This window comes from Hippopotamus amphibius, chromosome 10 (genome assembly GCF_030028045.1).
Source record: "Hippopotamus amphibius kiboko isolate mHipAmp2 chromosome 10, mHipAmp2.hap2, whole genome shotgun sequence".
Taxonomy (NCBI): Eukaryota; Metazoa; Chordata; class Mammalia; order Artiodactyla; family Hippopotamidae; genus Hippopotamus; species Hippopotamus amphibius.
Genome location: NC_080195.1, coordinates 22428547 through 22449390, shown reverse-complemented (window position 1 = coordinate 22449390; position 20844 = coordinate 22428547). Strand labels below are relative to the sequence as shown.

Sequence of the window (20844 nt, the reverse complement as noted above, 5' to 3'; positions counted from 1 at the left end):
CAGCTTCTTAGGTCATTCTACAGCAGATATAATCCATGGACAAAATTAAAAGAATGAGAAAGAAGAGTCAATTATATTAAACTTCTTTTGTATCTTGTTATTCATTTTTCAGCGGGCAGACTGTGTTATTTCCTCTAATCTGGGGGCTTTGGAAACTAGTATCTATTTTTATATCAGCTTTATGTTTGATCTCCCTTAAAAAGCTAGCTACTTAAAGTACCTAACACTGTACTAGGCAGGCAGTCTAACACTCAGGAAGATTTTATAATTATGTTTAAAGGGAAGACAAGATAATATCATAATAGTGCAATGAAGTTAAGAATTACAAAAAAGCATAATATACCACATATAAGAACAATTAATTAAAAGATTATTACCATATGAATGATCTGTAACTTTCTCTATTTGATAGATTTTGGAGCGACCATAACTCCACACTGTTCAAGCAATCTTTGATGATTAAAAAAAATTAAAGAGAATGGTAGCCTCTTCTATGACACCTGCCTCTACCCCACCAAAATAGGTTGATGGGCAGGGCCACAGACTAAACTGAAAGCAAGGAAGGGCAGGAAAAACATTCAGGCAAAGAAAATATTCCAAACAGCCACTTAAAACAAGGGGCGCAAAGTCTGTCTGTGGACAGAGTTTGTCAGTGGACAGACATGGAAGAGGAAGAACAGAATGCGATGTCTATCTATTTGAACTTACCACTCAGAATCTGCTGCACTGCTTCATTCCCCATCTGTGCTGCTGTAAAGCCTTGTAAGGAGATGATGGATGGATCAGAGCCGTAACTCAGCAGCAGGCGGCAGGTCTGTAGGTGACCAGCGAGGGCAGCTCTATGCAAAGCAGTCTGACCAAGGGTGTCCAGTGCATTCATCTGAAAAATCATTGGGTGGGCACATGGGATGGAGCAGCTATTTCTGTTCCCTTTTACACCCTAGCAAATAAATTCTTATGAGAAAAATCAATTGTTAAAGCTTTTTGAAAAATACCACAGACTATTCATTATTAACTCTCATTTACTGATTCTAAAGAAATACCCTCTTCTTAGTTGCCCTTCTCTGACCACCTTATTGAAAATTCTAACATACCCATCCTTTCCCTGAACGACTGTCTTCCTGTCCATCCTCCACTCCCTGCCACTCTCCGCACAACGAGAGGTCTCTGTAAGGTCCCCGAGGGCTGGGACTCTTGTCTGATGTTCACTGCCTGCCACGTCAAAGGCGCACATTAAATACTTTTGGATGTATGGGTTCTACCAAACTTGTTCCCGGAATATAAAGACAACAGAATAAGTAAGCAAAGACAGTCAAAGTAATTAATTATATTTCTTTTCTAATTTTAGTAAATGTTTATGATAGAATGCCCTAACTGAATTACAAACACATTTAACCAAAAACCTGATTTGAAGATTCAAAGGGTCCACTTTTAAAACTTTGAAGAATTATAAAGGAAGAATAATTTAGTTACGTTTAAGACTGTTAAGACAATGTTAAATTTTGGGATCATGTTTGTAATTTGATCAAAACTAACCAGTCCTAACCTGTTTTCTAGGATACCCCAGTAAAGATTACTCCATTTAGACCAAAGTCCGTGTTCATTGTACATGTTGCTTCTTTCAGAGAAGCCCTTGGTTCTGCCTTTCTGGATTATGAGATCCAGTGCAAGTCTCACCTTTTCTAAGAAGCCTTCCTTGATTACTTGAAGCCTTGATGGTTACTTCCTTTCTGAATGCCTATGTTAATTCAGCACTATTTTATAAATTAGAATACAGGGACAGTGTTTGTTTACCAAGTAAAACCAAGGTTGTCGAAATATGGACTATATTGTATAGATTTTCTGGGTCCTCTAGAAAGCTGCTGTTAATTGTTCATAGTAAATTCTCAAATATATGCTGGTTGGTTATTCAAAACACTTGTGTACAGCCACCAAACACAAGATTAAGAAAAGAAAGGATTTAAGACAATTGGTCTTCTTGTCTCCAGTCTTTCATTCTGCAAATAAGGCTGTGACACTTCAGGCAAGGGTTCAAATAAATGCTTAATGGTGTTTCACAAGATTCACCATGAAATACTGACAAATTTAATTGTATCACATTTGCCAGCAGAAAAACGACTGTTTATACATAGACAACATAAAAGCACAGCCATTAGCATGCATTAATGGAAAACACAAGTGGTCAAACGTAAACTTCTTGAATTTTTCTATGAATATTTCTGTTATGTCCTCATCACAGGAGAAACACTTAAAATAGAGAACATTCTAATCATTAACATTTTTTTGGAAATTGGATAAGACAGCCACTAAATTATTCAAATATAGTGATGGAAATCCTTAACCCAGCTCATTAAATCATGGGAACATGGTTTGAGAACTACTACTCTAAAATACAGACCTTATCAAGTTATTCCTCAGCTCAAACTCAGTGACTCTTCACCGCCTTCACATAAGCTTGAATCCCTCAGCATGTCATTAAAGACCATCTGTAATTTACTTTTACACCACCTCTCTTTCCACTATATTTTTCCATCACAGTCTGATGGGGCTGCTATGTTCCAGCTTTATTAGATTACACTGAAGGTGTTAGTTTCTAAAGTCATTGCAAAAGGTAAAATTTGCCTTTTGTCAAGCTTATCCTTGAAAATACCTTAGCAATGCAATGGTAGAGACAGATGTAAAGTTTCTCAGTAAGTCCAGCACCAGCCAGTTTCAATTCCAGTGTCTGAGCAGATCAACTGAACACCAGATAAAGTACAGACAGTATTTTTAAACATTAACAACACACTATGTGTAAGAAGTGGTTCTCTCTATAAATATGCATGGTGGAACCGGGCGCAATGCAGAAAACTGCAGATTCACTTCTTCCATTTCTTACTCATTCTGGGCCTGCACTTAGAGTGAAATACTGAGCAAAAACCACCACTCACTAATATAAAGAAGGGATGCAACTACCATTTACTAAGCACTTAGTAATATTAGATGCTACATGTAAATTGTAAGCTATTTAAAAGCAGAGACTATGACTTAACCTTATATATAACTCTTCCCTCTACCCTAAAGTACGAGTCAGACACAAAATTCTTTGCTTTAGCAAATGTTTATATTTTTCCTTATGAAATAAGTCTTCCCTCAAATTGTAGTCTCACAGCAACAAAAGAATATCTGCGGAGTGCTTCATCAGACAACAAAGCTGAAGCACTACAAGAAGTCATAGAAAAGTATCAGTGAATAATGTAATGGAAGCACTTATTCCATGGAAATAAGCAGAATAAAGAAACTAGAATAATTTGGTGAGACTCTGTACAACCCACTTAGAAAGAATAATAGGGAAATATTAAACAGACATTCTGTAAGGGTTTTCGTGAAGAAGAATTATTCCTTGCTAGAAGCAAATGTCAGAAATGGTTCTGATTCCCCAGTCTTAGGGCTCCGGGCTTGTCCCTCTCAGGCCATAAGATGACTGCGGCAGCCGCGCTCCACCAACGCCAGCCAATCTAGCCAATCTCACCCAAGGCCAAGAGGGAAGTTGCCGGCATCTATTTTAAGAGAGACGAAACCTTTCCCAATGAACTCTTCCTTATGGTTAGGGCCAGAGATGGTTTGTGAGCCCATGCCTTTACCAGGCGCTAGTTAGGGTGATGCGATGAAATGATCAGAGCTGTCTCAGACCCAGACCCCCAAGCTCCTCTACCTGAACAAAACAGATCTATGGAAGGACTTGGCAAGCTTTGCTCTGTGGGCCAGTTCCAACCTGCTGCTTTTCTGAGACCTGCAAGCTAAGAATGGTTTTTACATTTTTAAATGGTTACATTTTAAATGGCTAAATAAGTACCTACATAAAATCCTCCATTTTGTCTCTTGACCCACAAAGCCTAAAATACTATGTGGACTTTTAAGAATACATTTACTGCAAAATGATTACTGGATGGGAAATCAACTCTCTGCTTGAGTCGTTACGGATCTTTACACTGATTCAAAATTGAAAAAAGAAAAATCAAGGTCCCTTACTTCCTCTTATATTTAACTTGATCAACACCCTTAAGGTTCTGCCTTTACTTGTTTAAGTCAGTCACGGGATATGATCAGGGCTCTCTATAAAGTGGGCAATCTAATTTTTTCCTCCAAATATTCTGAAGTGGTTCAAGGCACAAAAGTACAAAACGTGTGTGATACATTTGTTCTTGGAGGGCAGCAGCAGCTATCTGATATGACTACAGATCAATCCCCATCCCCCGATTTTTTAAATGAGTCATTTGGCAGGATTTCTACTGCTGCTCTAGTTCAGTTTCACAGTGAAGAGGGGTGATATTTTGGAGCCAATGCAATTTTATTTTGTTGTGATCCCAGAGAACTATAGGGAACTCTCATTGTTTAAAGGGAGTTCTCCTAAGTTTGGATTTATTACTCTAATCTCCACCATTCGGTAAGTTACATAAATGGTAAATGACAGTAATTCACTCTATTGGTGGAAAAACAGAGGAAAAGATTACATGATCTGTGCACATCATCCAGAAAATCAATGCCGGAAACACTGAAAAAAAGGGCCAACTCAAGTACAGAATACAGTCCAGAAGCCAGAAGATCTCCAACACAACACTGCTGTTTGTCCTCTTGGCTTTGATGACTGTGACTCACACATTGACAATTCTTTACCCAGCCAAAAAAGTTAGTCTCAACAACATTCAAAATGTTCTTTATATATGAGTCAAACTCTTAAAAAAATAGAGATGAGACAAATATACAGTCTAGTATTATACATATAATTAAGTGCCTAAATGGTCATTCAAACTGAGCTAACCAAATAAGTGACATTGCCGCTCACAAGGATTCTTCTAAGAACTTTCAATTTATACAGCTATATGTATGTATTGCTGTCCATGAGTTTTGTTTTCAACCTAAAAAATATATTTGACAGACTGATTTTATATACAGCAGCATTAGTCTTCACATTTTAAAGAGATACAACTTTAATTCTTAATCTATATTATTTAGAATTACCAGCATACATACTTACTGCAGAAATGTGGAAGTGCTGGGTCTGATTAAGTTTTTTTTAAGACACAGTCCTCTCTATTTTCCTCTACCCCAGTCTCCACCAGAAGGATATGAGAGAGGATGTCATCAAAGACACGCAGCATTCAGCACTAAAGAGATCTATTTTCTCTAAAGTGCGAAACCATTAACTCGATATAGTCCCTTTTCATAAAAATCTTAAAAAGCTAATTTTGTTGAATACTGCTAAATGACTGTGCCAACTATTATACATATACCTTGAATCTACATTTCTGTAATTGGTTTTCTAAGAGGAAGTAGTTTCCTAGGAAGTTATCTATCTTCCTGAAGCAGGGTTTGTTCATGCCATCTGTCTAATCAAAAATTTCCAATGGCTCTCCAAGTACCATGAGAATAAAACCAAAACTCTCCAACTGAGACTACCAAGATCTTGCTCAAACATATCTTTTCAGATTTTCATCATTCCCCTATGAACTAGCTATTATTTCACCTACTAAACTAACTAATCAGAATTTCTAACTAGCAAACTCCTTTGCTTTCCTGATTGAGCCATTATTTAAAATGTATTCTTTGTATTTTGTCTATTTCTATATATCTAATTCCTGGACATTCCTGGCTGAAATTCTATTTTCTTCATGGAAATTCTCCATTCTTTCCCCTAGCCTGCCACCACTAATTAAAGTAATTGGTCTCTCCTCTGAATGGCAATCTACCTGTATTTTTCAATCTGTATAATAGATATTCAGGTAGACTGTGTTAGACAAGACTATTTTTAGGTTTTTAAGTCCCTTAAGGTAAGAATCTTGATCAAATTCAAACTTCCTATATACCTCATAGTAACAAGTGCAATACCTTGTACATTGTTTGAAAATGCTTGGTAAATGGATGGCTCAAAAGAATGACAAATTAGTAAATTCTGATGATAAAGAATACTGTTTTCAACATACTACTGTGTAGTGAACGAACATTAGACACAGATATTTATTTACAAGCCATCGTCATCCACGGTGGGATGTACATAGTTAAAAGTATCTCCTGTGAGGAATGAAATGAACAAAATAACCACAAATTTAATTCCTAACTAGAATTCTGCTAGAGTAACCAATACTTTACTGTAATAGGTTTTTAATCCTTTAATGTGTTATGAACCCACCACAGAGTACAGAATTTGTCTAAGAAGTTAAATTTTAACATAATTTGAGAAACATGCACCTAGATTAATGTTTACTAGCCAAACTTGAGTATTATTATTTGCAAACCTTCAACATTCATATGGAATTTTAAAAGAAGCAATCAAGTTCTCTGAAAAGGGGTATATTATATTATAATAGTATATATTTTCTTTGCTTTCTTAAAGGAGTACTTACCTTGCCCACATGCCCTAACTGTCAGAGAAATATATTGCAGAGCAGAGCTGATTAGACTCGAGGTGCCAATCTCATGGCTGTGCTGGGCAAACTGAAGTCCTAGTCATACGCTCCCTTTCTCATCCCTGAGACCTGGGAGAGATGGCAGCTGCAGGTGGTATATTTCTAAGCCAAAGCCTTATAAAGTAGGGGCTGCAAAGACCATATTCGGGCCATAGAGAAGTAAAACAGAAAAATATAGTCTATGAAAAGAAGAATGAGGCAGATGAACAAAGACTGGAAGGGAAAAGAAATCCATGCAATCTCAGAAAGAGAAAGAGAGACAGACACACAGAGAGAACGGCAGCTAAGGTTAACAGTTTCTAAATTAGTTGTTCCAGCCTTTTGTGAATCTCAGCTTTAATTCCTGCAGATTATTTCTTTGGGATTAATCATGCGGTTACCTCACAGAAGTAATAAGCAGACATGTATATAAATAAGTACAAAACAGATTTCCACTTGTGCCTAGTCTAGAGTCAGTTGATCTAACTGAACAGTAACTAATATGTCTTTGAGACATTGGCCCCTTTGGACTTTATTTTGATATGATCAAACCTCAGATATTATTTGAACTTTAGCTACTTTGGATCTACATCTTTAAAAGCATTTTAACACCTTTGGGTTAACAGAATCTGCTTATCAATCCACCTCTAGAAGAGCATTAATAAAATCCTTATAATAAGCTGACACATTTCTCCAAAGTGAGCAAAGCTTCTTGATCACTCTCAGCATGAGAAATAAGCCCATTGAATGCCAATTACTATTGACACAATTTCTTCTTACATACAGTATAAATACATCTGTCGAACTAAGACACACGAACATCAAAATAATTTTCTTCATGTGCCACACATTTAACAGATGCTCACTAATGACAAAACAGCAGTGTTTTCATGTATCTTTCACAAAGGCACTTCTGAATTAAACCTTTTGTTTCTAGGTATTAATAATACCGTATGCAGTTGGGGCTTAGGTTCTACTTAATAATGACAGCAAACAAGGCGGCACGAATAGAATGCAGAATGCCAGGGCATGTTAACAATAATAAAGAAAAAAGGATAAAATCTTCATGTCTTTCCCACTTAGGCTTCACAGCTATCTTGCGAAGCAGGGATTTGGTAGAGATAATTATTTTTTTAAGATACAGAAGTTTACTCTTATAAAAGTGGATTTCTCAAGTAAGTTGGTTAATAACCCCATTTTCTAATAACCAACCTTTCCTTACTAGTTATTTGTTTTCTATCCTTCCACTGAATATTGCCTGCTTGCCTCTCTGGACCCATATCCATCCTCCACCCTGCTCTGTGTCCTGGGAGATCACTTGTATGGATCACATCAATGGGCTCTTTGGATCTTTAACTTTTTGTTGTATTTGGCCAGTGGGAGGTGATGCCAAGGGGGCCGGTGGGAAGGAGAAGAGTGAGGAGTGTGGATTAGATATATAGCCTTTATCAAAGGCTACAGATGCTGCCAGGTGGCCTTCTCTATCTGGCGCCCCCATTCTTTGCCCCCTTGAAGCCCAGGGATGATGAAAGCTCCCACTGGTACTACCTCATCCCTTGTTGATTTCCTAAACCTTGTCCACACCTTGCATATAATTCCTTTCTTAAACTTTCATCAAATTACAAACGTTGAGTGTGCTATTTATTGCCAAGACCCTAACTAATACAGTTTTCTACCTCTATATCTTTGGAACACCTCCTTCAAAAGCTACCAAGGCCCTTATGTGAAAATTGCCAAATTAAATAGATTGTCTACCTTGATTTCTCTCTGTAGCACTAATCACCTGTTCCTTCTTCACACTCCATTGCACTCAACAGACACCATGATAAGCCTCTCAGTTTCCTCTCCCCACATCTGTTCCACAAACATGAGTAATTCTCAAAGCTTCTTTGCTTGACTCTTAACTCCTCTCTCCGTATTCTGTACCAGGAACCTTCCTCATTCCCACAATGTACGATCACTATGTCACTGGCTTCCTAATAGACCTTTCTAATCCTAAACTCTCTTTCATACTCTAGTGCTATATTTCCAACTGCTAGTTTTATTTAATGTCCCTCTATCATATTAACTCCAAGTACAAAATCATTACCAAGACACAGGACACCAGTATTTCTTTCTAGCTTTCTACTTCCTTAATTGTACCACCACTTTCTCAGTCTATTCCAGCACCCAATTAGTCTTTTACAAATGGCTTTCATCTTTCTCTTCCTTCTTCATTACTGATGCCACCAAATTGGTTCAGGATTAGTTTCAAGTTTGGTAACTTCCACACTGGTACTTCCCACAGTATTGTGCACACAACCTTTATCATTTTACATCTCTATATTGCACTAGTGGATCAAAACAAATTATAAAGGGATTATATACATGTCATATAGAATTTAGATAATTAAGGGAAATATATAGTATATGTTTGAAAAGACAAATACAGAAAAAATACAATGCTCATACTTACTAGTAATCAAAGTATTGTCTGTGTGCCAGGTACTATACAACATACTTATATACACAAGTTCATTTAATTTCCACCAAGAAAACAAAACAAACAAAGAAAAACAACCCTTGTAGGGGAGGTATTAATACCCACACATCACCATGAGTCAATTGAGGTTCAGGGAAATTAAGTCCAAGGTCATAAAACTAGAAAGTGGAAGATTCTAAACTGAAAAGTGTTATCTGTCTATGCTACATACACAATATGCTTAATTTAACATGGACAATGAACCTGAACTTTGTATTTATTACCAAGTTTTATGCAAAAGAATGTTTTGGCTTATGTAAATACTACTAAGTTCTATCTGTCTAAGTAAGATAAATTAGTTAATGGCATTAGATCTCCCTACCAAATTCTCTGCCTTTTCTGATTTAGTAGTCTTAGCTTGAGAACTGGGTTCACCATGAGGAGGTGAAGAGAGCAGAATGGTGGAAACAGTATAAGAGCGCTGAATCCTAATTCAAGGGTGGGGCTGCTTGTTTGGAAGGTGCTTTTAGAATCTAATGGAAATGGTGAGTCTTTCAAAAATCAAATTGAAACCACAAGTTCCCCAGAAAGAACACTAGACAAGCTAACATTAGGGCCCAAGAGTAGCTAAGTTGGGTTTTTATAGCGAGCTTTATACTAATGCATTAGTCACCAGATAAGCCAACCCTGAGAGAGAGCAGTCTGCCTTGGGACCAGGGAATGAATGAATGGGAGATTGGAAATTCGTATCTATTGGTTCATAACCCTAATTTTTGTTTCCATTTAAAGTATCTAGTAGCAGGAGTTCTCAATTTTGTTGAACTGCAGTGGAAGATATACTAGTCTAAAGATATACTAGTCTAAAAGGCATTCTACATCACTGGCAGGGCAGTTACAATTATACATGTCCCACTGATGAATTGTGACGTTATTGATGAGAATGTACTGTGAACATGAAGTGCAGGAAAAGATTTACAACCACAGACCTAGAGTAATGCTGACTAGGATAGGTTATATAAAATAATGTTATTTCTCATTGAACCTTCATGAAATAAAAAGACTCATGGGAGACAACAAATAGATACTTTCCCAAAATGAAGGGCATTATTCATGGTTGTTCAAGAACATTATAAACGCCATAAGATATCTTTAAAAATAGGTCAATGATAAACATGCGATGCTCTTAAGTGTAGCAGAAAGCCCACTTAGCTTATTATTTTCTGCTTGACAGACCAACAAGACATTATTTATGTAACAGTGCAGTAGATGTACCCTCAAAATAGGTAATAAATCTGTACAACTCTGTTTCTTTCATTCCAGCTCATCCTGTTTAATTAAAAACATCAACTGTCCTTTTAAAGCAACGATACACAAATTTTTTGGATACTGCATCTTAGGAGTAGAAAAATGTTTTAAGAACCATCTCAGTATACATTTATGTACATTTGAAAATTATAACCAAGCAGGGCTAAACTAATATATAATAAATAAATATAAAATTTATACAAAAAAGGAAATCACAAAAGATGTGAAAGAGATGAAACGATTAAAAATTTAAAAACATTTAAATTATTAGTGGTACAAAATATCATTTGGCTCAATTAAAAGAACTTTAAAAAATCTTATAAAAATTGTGATGTAGATTTGAGTGTCTAAGTTCATTTTCAATAGTTAGTCCCATTGGCTAGATTAGCTAGAAAGATTTCACATAGATATGTACTGCCACTGGAAAAAGTGCATTGTTAGCAAGCCTTCTAAATCACAATGCTTATTTTTTAATGTAATTTACTAATTATGCTAAGGTTTTAATTGAATTCTGCTAGTAAAATTGTGTCTTTCTTAATTGTCTCAAATTTATTATAAGGTGTTGCATTAAAACATTTTTAATAGGTTCAAAAACTACCTGAACACAAATTAAAAAAAAAACTTTAAAACAGGTTAGAAAATTCTGTGAATATTTTCTAAAACTCTGTTTTCAAAATGTCCTTTTCATTGTTAAAGTTCCTCTGAAAAAGCAGTTACTTTCTCATTCTCTCTAAAATATGTAACTTTTACCTTTAAGGTTCTGATTATGTTTCTCTTTTTAAAAAAAATGTACCTACATACAAGTAATAGTCATTTGTCACCACAGAGCTATCAGCAAATTTTGAACTCCCTTATTTTCATTTAAAAAAAAGGGGCACAACTAAATACGTTAATTGTTGAAATCCTAATTCATGAAATAGCCAGATAACCTTTTCATGCTATAAGACTGTCATGGTCATTCCCTCTGATTTTCAACAACGGTATTTAACAAGAGTCTACCATTGAGAATAAAATCCATAAATCCACTCACGTGAAGTGCAATGTGTCACAAAGTGAGCACACAAGTGAGTGTATCATGGTCAGTCCCCCCACAAACAACTCGTGTTATTCCTCAGGAAACACCTGCACTGTGACATGACTCAGACATGCTGACACACGGACATAACAAGAGTGCCAGCATCAATCTGTACTTACTGTACTAATGAAATATTAGTACATATGAACCTTCATGTGAAGGGTTCATATGAACCCTACATATGAACCTTCAACTTGCGAACTTTCAAAGATGCAAACATGCATTCGATCAAGTAAGTTAGTTCATGTGTCTGGCATACATTGTCACATGCATGCATCCTCTGCAAGTGATTGTGCTTTTCTGTACTTTACTGTATAGTACTGCATAGAGTACAGTAGTACAGTATTTTTATTTCAAGCCCAGGATGTCTGGAAACAAGCATAAAAGCAACAGTGATGTAGCTGGTACTGCTGAGAAGTGCCAGCTGTTGTACTGTACTACTGTACTTTTCAAGGTACTGTAAGATTAAAAATGTTTTATTTTTTGTATTTGTTTTTTATGTATTATTTGTGTGAAAAGTATTATAAACCTATTACAGTACAGTACTATATAGCTGGTTGTGTTAGTTGGGTACCTAGGCTAACTTTGTTGGACTTGAGAACAAATTGGACTTACAAACGCGCTCTTGGAATGGAACTCATTCATATGCAGGGGACTTACTCTAGATCTTAACTTCCTCATTCTTAAATAAATTACTCTTTTAATAAATCAAAATTCTAAGATTTTTTTTCCTGCACTCAATGGCTCATCTTGTATGGTCCATAGAGGGTAGGTACCTTACTTTGGAAACTCCTGCTTTAAAGTATACAACCTTGAGGATTTAAAAATTTGCAAGTTCAAGTACCTCCAAAAAACAACCAGTTTGTTTCCTTCAAGCAAACTTTCCTCAAGCAATTTATGGAGTCATGGAGTTGCAAATAATGTCACTCAATGACAATAAATATGGTTATTAAAATTTTATTTCTTTATATTATGGTCATTTGAGAAAATTATTATCATTACCAGTTTGAAGGAACAAGTGTTCTTTAAAATAAGTAGCAATACTTTGCCTATCATTTACAATAAATTAATTTTTGATAAACCACCATTGATGTTGCCTACCAAAATATATCAATTCCAGTATTAAGGTAAAACAATGTAAAGTTGAAATGTATTTCAAATGATAAGACCATAGCCACATTTATTGCTTTACAGAAGAATGATAGTAAAGTACAATATAAAACACAGGTAATTATCTCCATCAGTAACAAGATTTAAATTACTTTTAAAGGAGAATCGATGAATTCAAATACATGCTAACTGTCCTTTATAAGATTAATATCTTCAGGAAAATCAGAGAGAAGAGGACTAGTCTTAAGTGCAGCTAGCTACTCAATGTCAAGGCTGGCACCTTTTCTCAGGGGTGTGCCTTACCTTTGCTCCATGTTTATGGAGAACTTCCATGACATCATTGTGGGCTCTTTCTGCTGCAACGTGCAGGGGAGTCATGAAACTATGGAGAGAAGAAAAGGACAAGGTAATCTCCTAACTCTTACCGCATTTTCCCTTTAAGAATTGAGCAACTCCTGCAATTGCACTTACTCTTTATTTTTTTCATTAACATTTGCTCCTTTTCTAAGTAACAATTCTGTCACTTGTTTGCGTTTGGGATGCAGGGAGGCCACAGCACAGTGCTGTAAAGTAAGGAAAACCAAGTTAATAAAAAAACTATTTAAAAGTAGATTTCTGAATTGAATAGCACCTGCTGACTATTTAAAATACTGTTATCTCAAAACATATATTTTAACATTATGGAGATGATCAAAAGTCCTCCTAAATACACCGGGAGTATAAAAAACATAAGCCTTTAAACCAAGGTGAAATTATGCTCTTAGCTGAGCATTACGAGAGACTTGGTTTCTTTCCTTTTGTCCAGTAAGTAATTATCCAGTATATATTTACTTGAAGATATAAGAATACTGCCTCTCCAAAGCTACAAAAATCTATAATTGAATTACTCAGTCCTTCAGTAGGCTGTCAGCCACATAAATCAGTACTTCTCCACCTCTTCCTCAGAGGTATTCCTAGCACTAAAGGAGAATAAGTCCACATGCCCAAGGACAGGTAAGAAGGTAACAGATGTGAAGGAGCTTAGAGGGAGAAGTAATCTCAGAAATTTTATGTTTTAGCCTCTACTTACACAACTTTTGTATTCAACTTCATTTTATGTTCATGTTTGTATTAAAGTTTAAAACGTAAAAAAAACCTACGTATTAATGAATAGAATGAACACTCTAAAAAAACACATCAGGTTTATTCTGTGGCTTTGAGTGACTCCTGGCGCAATGCTGTGTAGCTTGAGTGTATCTAAACCCCAGCATGAGAGCCACATTCTAAATGTACATACAGTTGGCCTATTTTGGTTTGGTAACTCTTATAATGTTGTTTTCAGCAGGCATTAGCTATAGTTTGACCCTTTTGTGCCAGATATGAAGTGAGAATGTGAACTGAAGTATATTCAGAGGTCTGTGGTAGAGGCGTCACTTATGTTTAAATTCTGAATTCAGGCATAATCCAACCAGCCCAATACCTGAAACTTAATGTGGTCAATGACAAGGAAAACAGAATTATCTTTCTGAAAGTACATTAGAAAAAAAAACATGAATAGTTTTAAAAACAATTTGTACAGTCTAGAACAAAAAAAATTCCTGAACTTACCATTTTTCTATAACGAATGTAAGAATTCTTTAACTGCAATTGCTCAAAAGGATGACGCAAGTATCTTTGAAAATAATTTAATTGTTTATAGAAAGCAAATACAGTATTCATCTAGCAACCACAAGAAAAAGAAAATTCTAAAGAGAAAATCACATCTTGTATTTCACGAGAGCATTGGCCACAAAAGTAGATTTGTTATAATATGGTTGGGTAAAGACAAGGGCAAAAATAATTTTAAAATTAAGGTTGAGCAAATGTCTGTTCTCTCATCCATGAAAGCAATCATCTCATGAACCAAATTTAAAAATCAGTGCAACCAATATTAAAATGCAAATTCCTGGCACTACAGATACTAAAGTCACCTTAAGGTTTCTGAAATGAAAATATATTTTGCGTTTACACTACTATTACAGACCCAAGGAATGGATTAACAATGAGATCTCACCAGCGCAGTTTCATGAGACTGTGGTTGTTTGAAATTAATGATTTCCAAAGCAAGTGTTTTTTTAACTTTGGCTAGGTCTGCTTCTCTGGCTGCTTGTAGTAAAGAATGACCTTTAAATTCATCTGTTAATGAAATAATGATTGACATATAAATATTTAAAATCTATAAAAATCATTAGCATGGTTATACATAAAGTAGGAAAATTATTGATTTTACATATTCTATTTTAGCAACAGCAACATGACAATATGATGATAAAGCTGAAAAGGATTAGGGTGTAGGTTAATGAAAAATTTTGAAATAAGACTATTTTCTACTCAGAGTTCATAAAGATACAAATAAAAGATACTCCAGCAAAGTTTTAAAACAAGCAACCTGAATGTCCACCAAATAGAAACCAGTTAAATAACTCACGAACACTTATAAACCGGGATGCTTCATAGCTCTTAGACAGATCTCTATATATTGACATAAAAGTATGCATTATTAAATGAAACTCAAGTAGCAAATGAGGAAGGAAAGGTTGGCCCATTTTGGGGGGAACTGTTGCTACTACTACTATTGCCACTACAACTAAATATAACTAATGATATCAAAAAGACATTTAGACATTTAGAGAAATATTCATCAAAATATTAATAGTGACTATGTCTTAACACAGAGAAGGGAAGAACTAAATTATGGAACAGTTAATGTTTATTTATTATTTATATAAGCAAGTAAGAGATTTTTTAAAAAGGCATTTCTAAATTAATTGCATGAATAAGAATGCATTATGCTCTTTTATTAAAAGCAAATAGTTTTATTTTCTGTTTTACAAGGTTGGATTGTATTTTGATATGACTACTTTTTAACAGAAAGCTGAAAATTATTCTAAAAAGATATAAATGATACATGACTTAATATGTTACATAATTCCAAGCTCACTTATGTTCAGCCCTTTGCTTCTGCCTGATACTGAATTATTTCTCTTTTCCTTTCTCCCTTTCCTTTGAGGGCCCAAAGTCACGTTCTTCTCTCCCTTATTAAAAGATGGAAAGGGACACACAGAGACACACATGTGCCCCCACACACACACATGCCTTGTGCCTTGTTAACTACTGCTCATGGCTCAAGGTTTCAGTTCAGATACTCTGGATAAGCCTTCCTGATGCTCCCCATTAGGACTCCTTCTTATGAAGTCCTCTGAACTTGCCTTTAGCCTTGTATCACAGAGCTAACCACACTGTCTTATCCGCTATGGTAGTCCCATCACCTAGCACAGTGCTTGGCATATGGTAGGTAGCCAATAAGTATTTGCTGCATGAATGCTAACTATTTATAAAATAAGTCATGGCATGTTTTATGAAAAAACATTTTTATATAACCCCTTGTTTAGTGGTACTTTATCACTGCTAAATTCCTCAAAGTACAGGACTTTGAAACTTCAGAAAATTTTAGAAACCCAAAGTACCCTGAAAACTTAATATTTATAAAATGCTTTAAAAGTTTCTCTTTCTAAATGCATTATGAAACAAGAATATAAGCTACTTATAGTATTTTCAGCTCCAGTGTGTGCAGAACCAACACTATTGTATTCATTTGGTTTCGTGAAAACAACAAATAAAAAAGTAAACAAGAAAGAACATAAAAAATGTGTGTAATGAAAATGCTGTAACCATGGGTATGATCAAAATATTGTTTTTGTTTCATGTATAATTTCCTTAAAAAAGAATTCTGCTTTTGTGATTGCCTAGTATAAAGAAGTAAGCATGAGGATGAAAACTGCAGTTAGAGAAGTTCCAATTTTGTTAAATCCTCTCCTTGAGATAATTCCTTGCTAGAATCTTATTTAATAAAATAAAGAAGATACTGAGAAGACTGCCAAGAACTCCAAGCAGGGAATTTCTTCCTTTACAAAACTATACAAGTTTAGGTTAAATCTTAATGTTTAGACTGGGATCAGATAGACCAGTGAAATACAACGTAAAAACCCATAACAATACTCGTAAATTTACAAAATGACTCAAAGGAAAAAAAAAGTCAAATGGTGACATGGGGATACAGCTGAGCCCAGGGTATAAAACTAAAAGAAAGACATTAGAAGAAGATGTAAAAAATAAATTTTGAGTTAAGTTAAACTCAATTCAATAAACCTGCTGGGTACACTGCATGCACAATGCACTGTGCTGAGTTAGGGGCAGGTAGATACAAACCCAAGCACAAATACCATCGACACATTTTTATTAGGTAACAAGGCATTGTGCAGGTGCTAAGAAGACAGGTTAATAAAACCAAAGATCTTTCTAAGAATTTAAACTTCACTGGGGAGATAGAACATCACATAGAGCAATGAACTATATAATGCAAGATAACATATGGCAAGAGTCATGCATGGGAGAGAGAATAAATGCACTTCCTCAAGGATTCATTGCTAAGACATCTCCCCAGTTATAATCTGGTTTGTGCTGGCCTATAATCTAGTAGATGTCATTTGTTCCGGTACCAAAATAAGTTTAAATTTCCACTTAAACATGGTCAAAACTGCAAGGAACTCTTTCTGTTTTAACATAAACTAATTTACAATCTGTTTAAACCTAAATGATGTTTTCATTTTGACTATGCCTTTTTCTTAAATTATTATTTAAAGGTTTTCTCAGGTGTTTAAATCTAGTTGTCTGATTCTTAGAATCCTAGATGTAAGGAGAATATCAACCATGGGACAAATTAAAAATTAGGTAGGTGATGCCTACTTTAATTTAAACCCGAAATGCCCACAGGTAGAATTAAATGCATCTCAGTATTTGATATGACAACTAAATGTAACGTGGTATTCTGAATGGGATCCTGGAACAGAAAAAGGACTTTAAGTAAAAAAATAAGGAAATCTGAATAAAGTGCAGCCTTTAGTTAATAATGTATCAGTATTGGTTCATTATTATGACAAAAGCACCATATTAATAAAAGATGTTTATGGGGGAAATTGGGTATAGTGTATACAAGAACTCTCTGTACTATTTTGTAAGTTTTCTGTAAATCTAAAACTATTCTAAAATAAAAAGTTTATTTAAAAACATGCATATGTAAATATAGGTAATATGTATCAGTATCTGAGAGGATTACTTCCACCAAATCATAAAAATTACGTTATTTAAATTTGGGCAAGTGAATGCGCTTGGGCTATAACACACATAAGAAATAAAAACATGATTGTGTGACTTGCAGGGCTTGGAAAACAGTGAGTACTGAAAAATGTTAGATATCATCTATTATTACCAACAGCACAAGAATGTAAGTTCTGTGAGCTTAGAGATTTTTTTCTGGTTTGTACACTGCTATATTTCCAATTCCTGGCATATACTAGGTATTCAATAGATGGTTACTGACGGACTCATCCTTTTTAGTCTTAAAAAAAAAAAAAGGAGCCTTACTTAACACATGAATTAGAATTAGGCTCGAATAAACACAAAATAAATATGGTGTATATATATGAGATTCCTGCAGAATTCATAAAGAAAAGTAATGATCAGAAAAGAGGATAATAAACTAGTGTACATGTAAGAATAGAAGGCTGTTATCTAAGTTAGACAAAACATCAGCCCTAATAACAAAAATAAGATATTCCAATTTACAGCAAGCAATGTTGATTTTAGGGTACGAATACATACAAGTCAACCTCTCCCGGAGCTCCGGCGTTGGGGCCATGTCCACGGCACTCTTGCCATGGCAGTTGACTAACGTGGGATCAGCACCATGGCTAAGCAGCAAAGAGCAGACCTCGACACGATTCTTGGAAGCAGCCTCGTGGAGTGGGGTAAACTGCCAGAGATCCATAGCGTTAACACAAGCTCCATGCTGAACAGAGGAAAGAAACGCTGCAGGTCAGCAGTCATTTCACTGGATCAAATACAACTCATTTATTTCACTGTAAATTTCAGTTATAACTCTGAAATGTCAACAATTATTTTCATTTCTTTAATTTCAGCTTTTAGAAAACAGTTTAAAATAAGCTGAATACTTTAAAACTTTTAAGGCAATGGTGACTATTTAAAAAAACAATTTTATTCTCTTAAAAATCTTGGCAAAAAACTGCCATGAAAACTCATGACAAGTCAAAAAAAAGTCAGAAAAAGCAAATAATATTCAATATTTTAAATTTCTCTTACCTTTAGTAGCAATTCTGTGACTTCATAATGTCCATATGAACATGCGTTATGAAGAGGCACAAGTCCACTAAATGAAAAAAAGCAAACTAAAATACTGAAATTTCACTAACACAACATTATAAATCAACCATACTCCAATAAAAATTCATCTAAAAAAATGCTGAAATCTCAAACAACTTAGAGTCATTTATCCAAGAAGTGATAAGAATCTAAAATCTAATAAATCGTAGTACAATTATATTTAAAATATTTTAAAGTATTTAATAAGAGGATACAAAGCATAACTAATGTTCACCTTCCTGTATTTACCTTGTTTTACGTATATCATCCATTAAATATAATGATAAAAGTACCAATTAGAAAACCATGAAGAAGTGTATGTACTAATTGAAAACTGCACTTTATATATTAAATTACAGATTTTACATATATTTAATATATAGATATTATATAGATATATTATATGTAATAATATATATCTAATATATAATTTAAATATTTATATATTTACATATTAAATTACAGAAAATATATGTTAACTGATGGTGAATTAAAATATTCCTACCATTTTATTTCACTTTCATGGTAATTTCCAGCATAAGAATTCAATATCCAAACTATTATAACTTGCATATCCAAGTATCATTCTGCATGAGTCTTGAGGACTCACCTACTGTACACCCATCTGTTTTCAGACATGCACAAGGGAACAGAGATGTACCAGAGCACCAGGCATCTGCGCCCTATACTAGGGGAACACCATTCACGTATGGCACAGAACCTGGCGCAGGCAAGAGAGAATCAGAGCACCAACAACAGCAGATCTGAAATGGTGGACTCCCCTTCTGAGAGCTGTCTCAAGTACAGAGCTCTTTCTTCTTGTCTGTGTTTCTTGACATGGAGAGGGGCAAAGTGAAAGAAAGCCTCCTCCAGGCCTTCTTTTCTTTACACTGCTCACCACCAGTGTAATATGAACCTACTTCATCTGGGCAGTCAGGTCAATTATCTTTTAGATCTTAAAGTGGCAAATGGAGAAATCATATAGGCCAGCAGACCCAATTCACGTGTTCTTAGAGATAAGCTGGGAAACTGGTACAGAGTTTTCCAAAATCCACCTATTAATAAAATAACATACTGCTTTCTTGGTTTCCAGACACCTTTCTCCCCTATCAACCTTCATAAGGACCTTTTAGGTTTTCTCAGGTTAGATGGCCAAGATTTTGTCAGGAATAAATTAGAACATTGTATACTTACACATACTTATGGTTTTAGTTTATTAATAAGAGATGGTCCTTTCATACCTGATAAAGAGGATAGTTACGTCACTGGATTACCAGAATTTTTGATTTATCTGTCTTTCTGAAGTGCTATTGAGAAATAGTAATTGCAATTGAGAGAAACAAATTTTAACTTCAAATAAAAGAATACAATAAAATTAAACTAATTTAGGAAATGGTTATGAGAAGAATCCTTACTTAGTAGGAACATGAAAATAAAGTCAAATCACTATGAACATTCTTAAAACGCTACAAAAGCTGAAAGCAATGGGATAGTCTTATATCAAGACTTTGTCTACTGCTCAAAAACTTTAGTGTATCAGATGTTGAAAACAAAGTGTAATCATCTGTTGAGTGAAACCAGTAAAGGAAATACGCTGATATACGTACCCTTTGTCTTTTGCGTGCACGTCAGCGCCATGCTGGAGAAGCAGCTGAACGATCCGAACTCGGTTGTAGCCCGCTGCTAGATGTAAAGGAGTTGACTAGAAAAGAGAAAGAAAAGTGCATATCCCTCTTCCGGTAAATGAGTCTTGCTTTGGCATTTAATCTGTATTTATTTATTTAAAGAAAATGAATATTAACATACATAGAAAATACTGAGGTGAACTGCCAAAAATTTGTATTCCCTGACTGGATGAGAGACAATTCACTCAGCTGAGGAGTAAATTCTAACTTCAATGCCATTCACCTATTTTTCCTACTGGCTTTTCAAGGCCTTCAGTTATCAAGCTCTACCCTACCTATTCTATACTTCTTAATTTCTTTCTACCATGAACCATGCCTACTGTTCTGGGAAGGTATGCCAGGGTTCATATTCCTCTTAAACATTCTTCTTTATCCTACTTATGTCCTGTTCACCTTTCAAATTCCAACTCTTAAATCCCAATTCTATCATAAAGAGCTAGCTCTCAAAATTTCTCTTTAATACGAAAAGCTGAAAAGCACCTCTAAAGAATATCTGAAGAAATTCTAGTGGAAACAGAAAGGACAATGGACCATATTCATTCCATT

The 20844-nt window shown here is 35.0% G+C and overlaps 1 protein-coding gene across 3 annotated transcripts in view; it reads right to left on the bottom strand.

Annotated features, from left to right (window-relative positions):
* TNKS (tankyrase) overlaps window positions 1-20844 on the bottom strand; it is a 184203-nt gene that overhangs the window by 47342 nt on the left and 116017 nt on the right. For all 3 annotated transcript variants that reach the window (XR_009047651.1, XM_057696152.1, XM_057696151.1), the window contains exons 6-12: window positions 20221-20315; window positions 18554-18620; window positions 18056-18242; window positions 14409-14530; window positions 12848-12939; window positions 12680-12758; window positions 709-880 (exon numbers count right to left, since the gene is read on the bottom strand). Coding sequence is in view for 2 of the 3 variants with exons in the window: in XM_057696152.1 (XP_057552135.1) it covers window positions 709-880; window positions 12680-12758; window positions 12848-12939; window positions 14409-14530; window positions 18056-18242; window positions 18554-18620; window positions 20221-20315 (814 nt within the window). In the remaining variant the exon portion in view is untranslated. The remainder of the gene's footprint in view (window positions 1-708; window positions 881-12679; window positions 12759-12847; window positions 12940-14408; window positions 14531-18055; window positions 18243-18553; window positions 18621-20220; window positions 20316-20844) is intronic.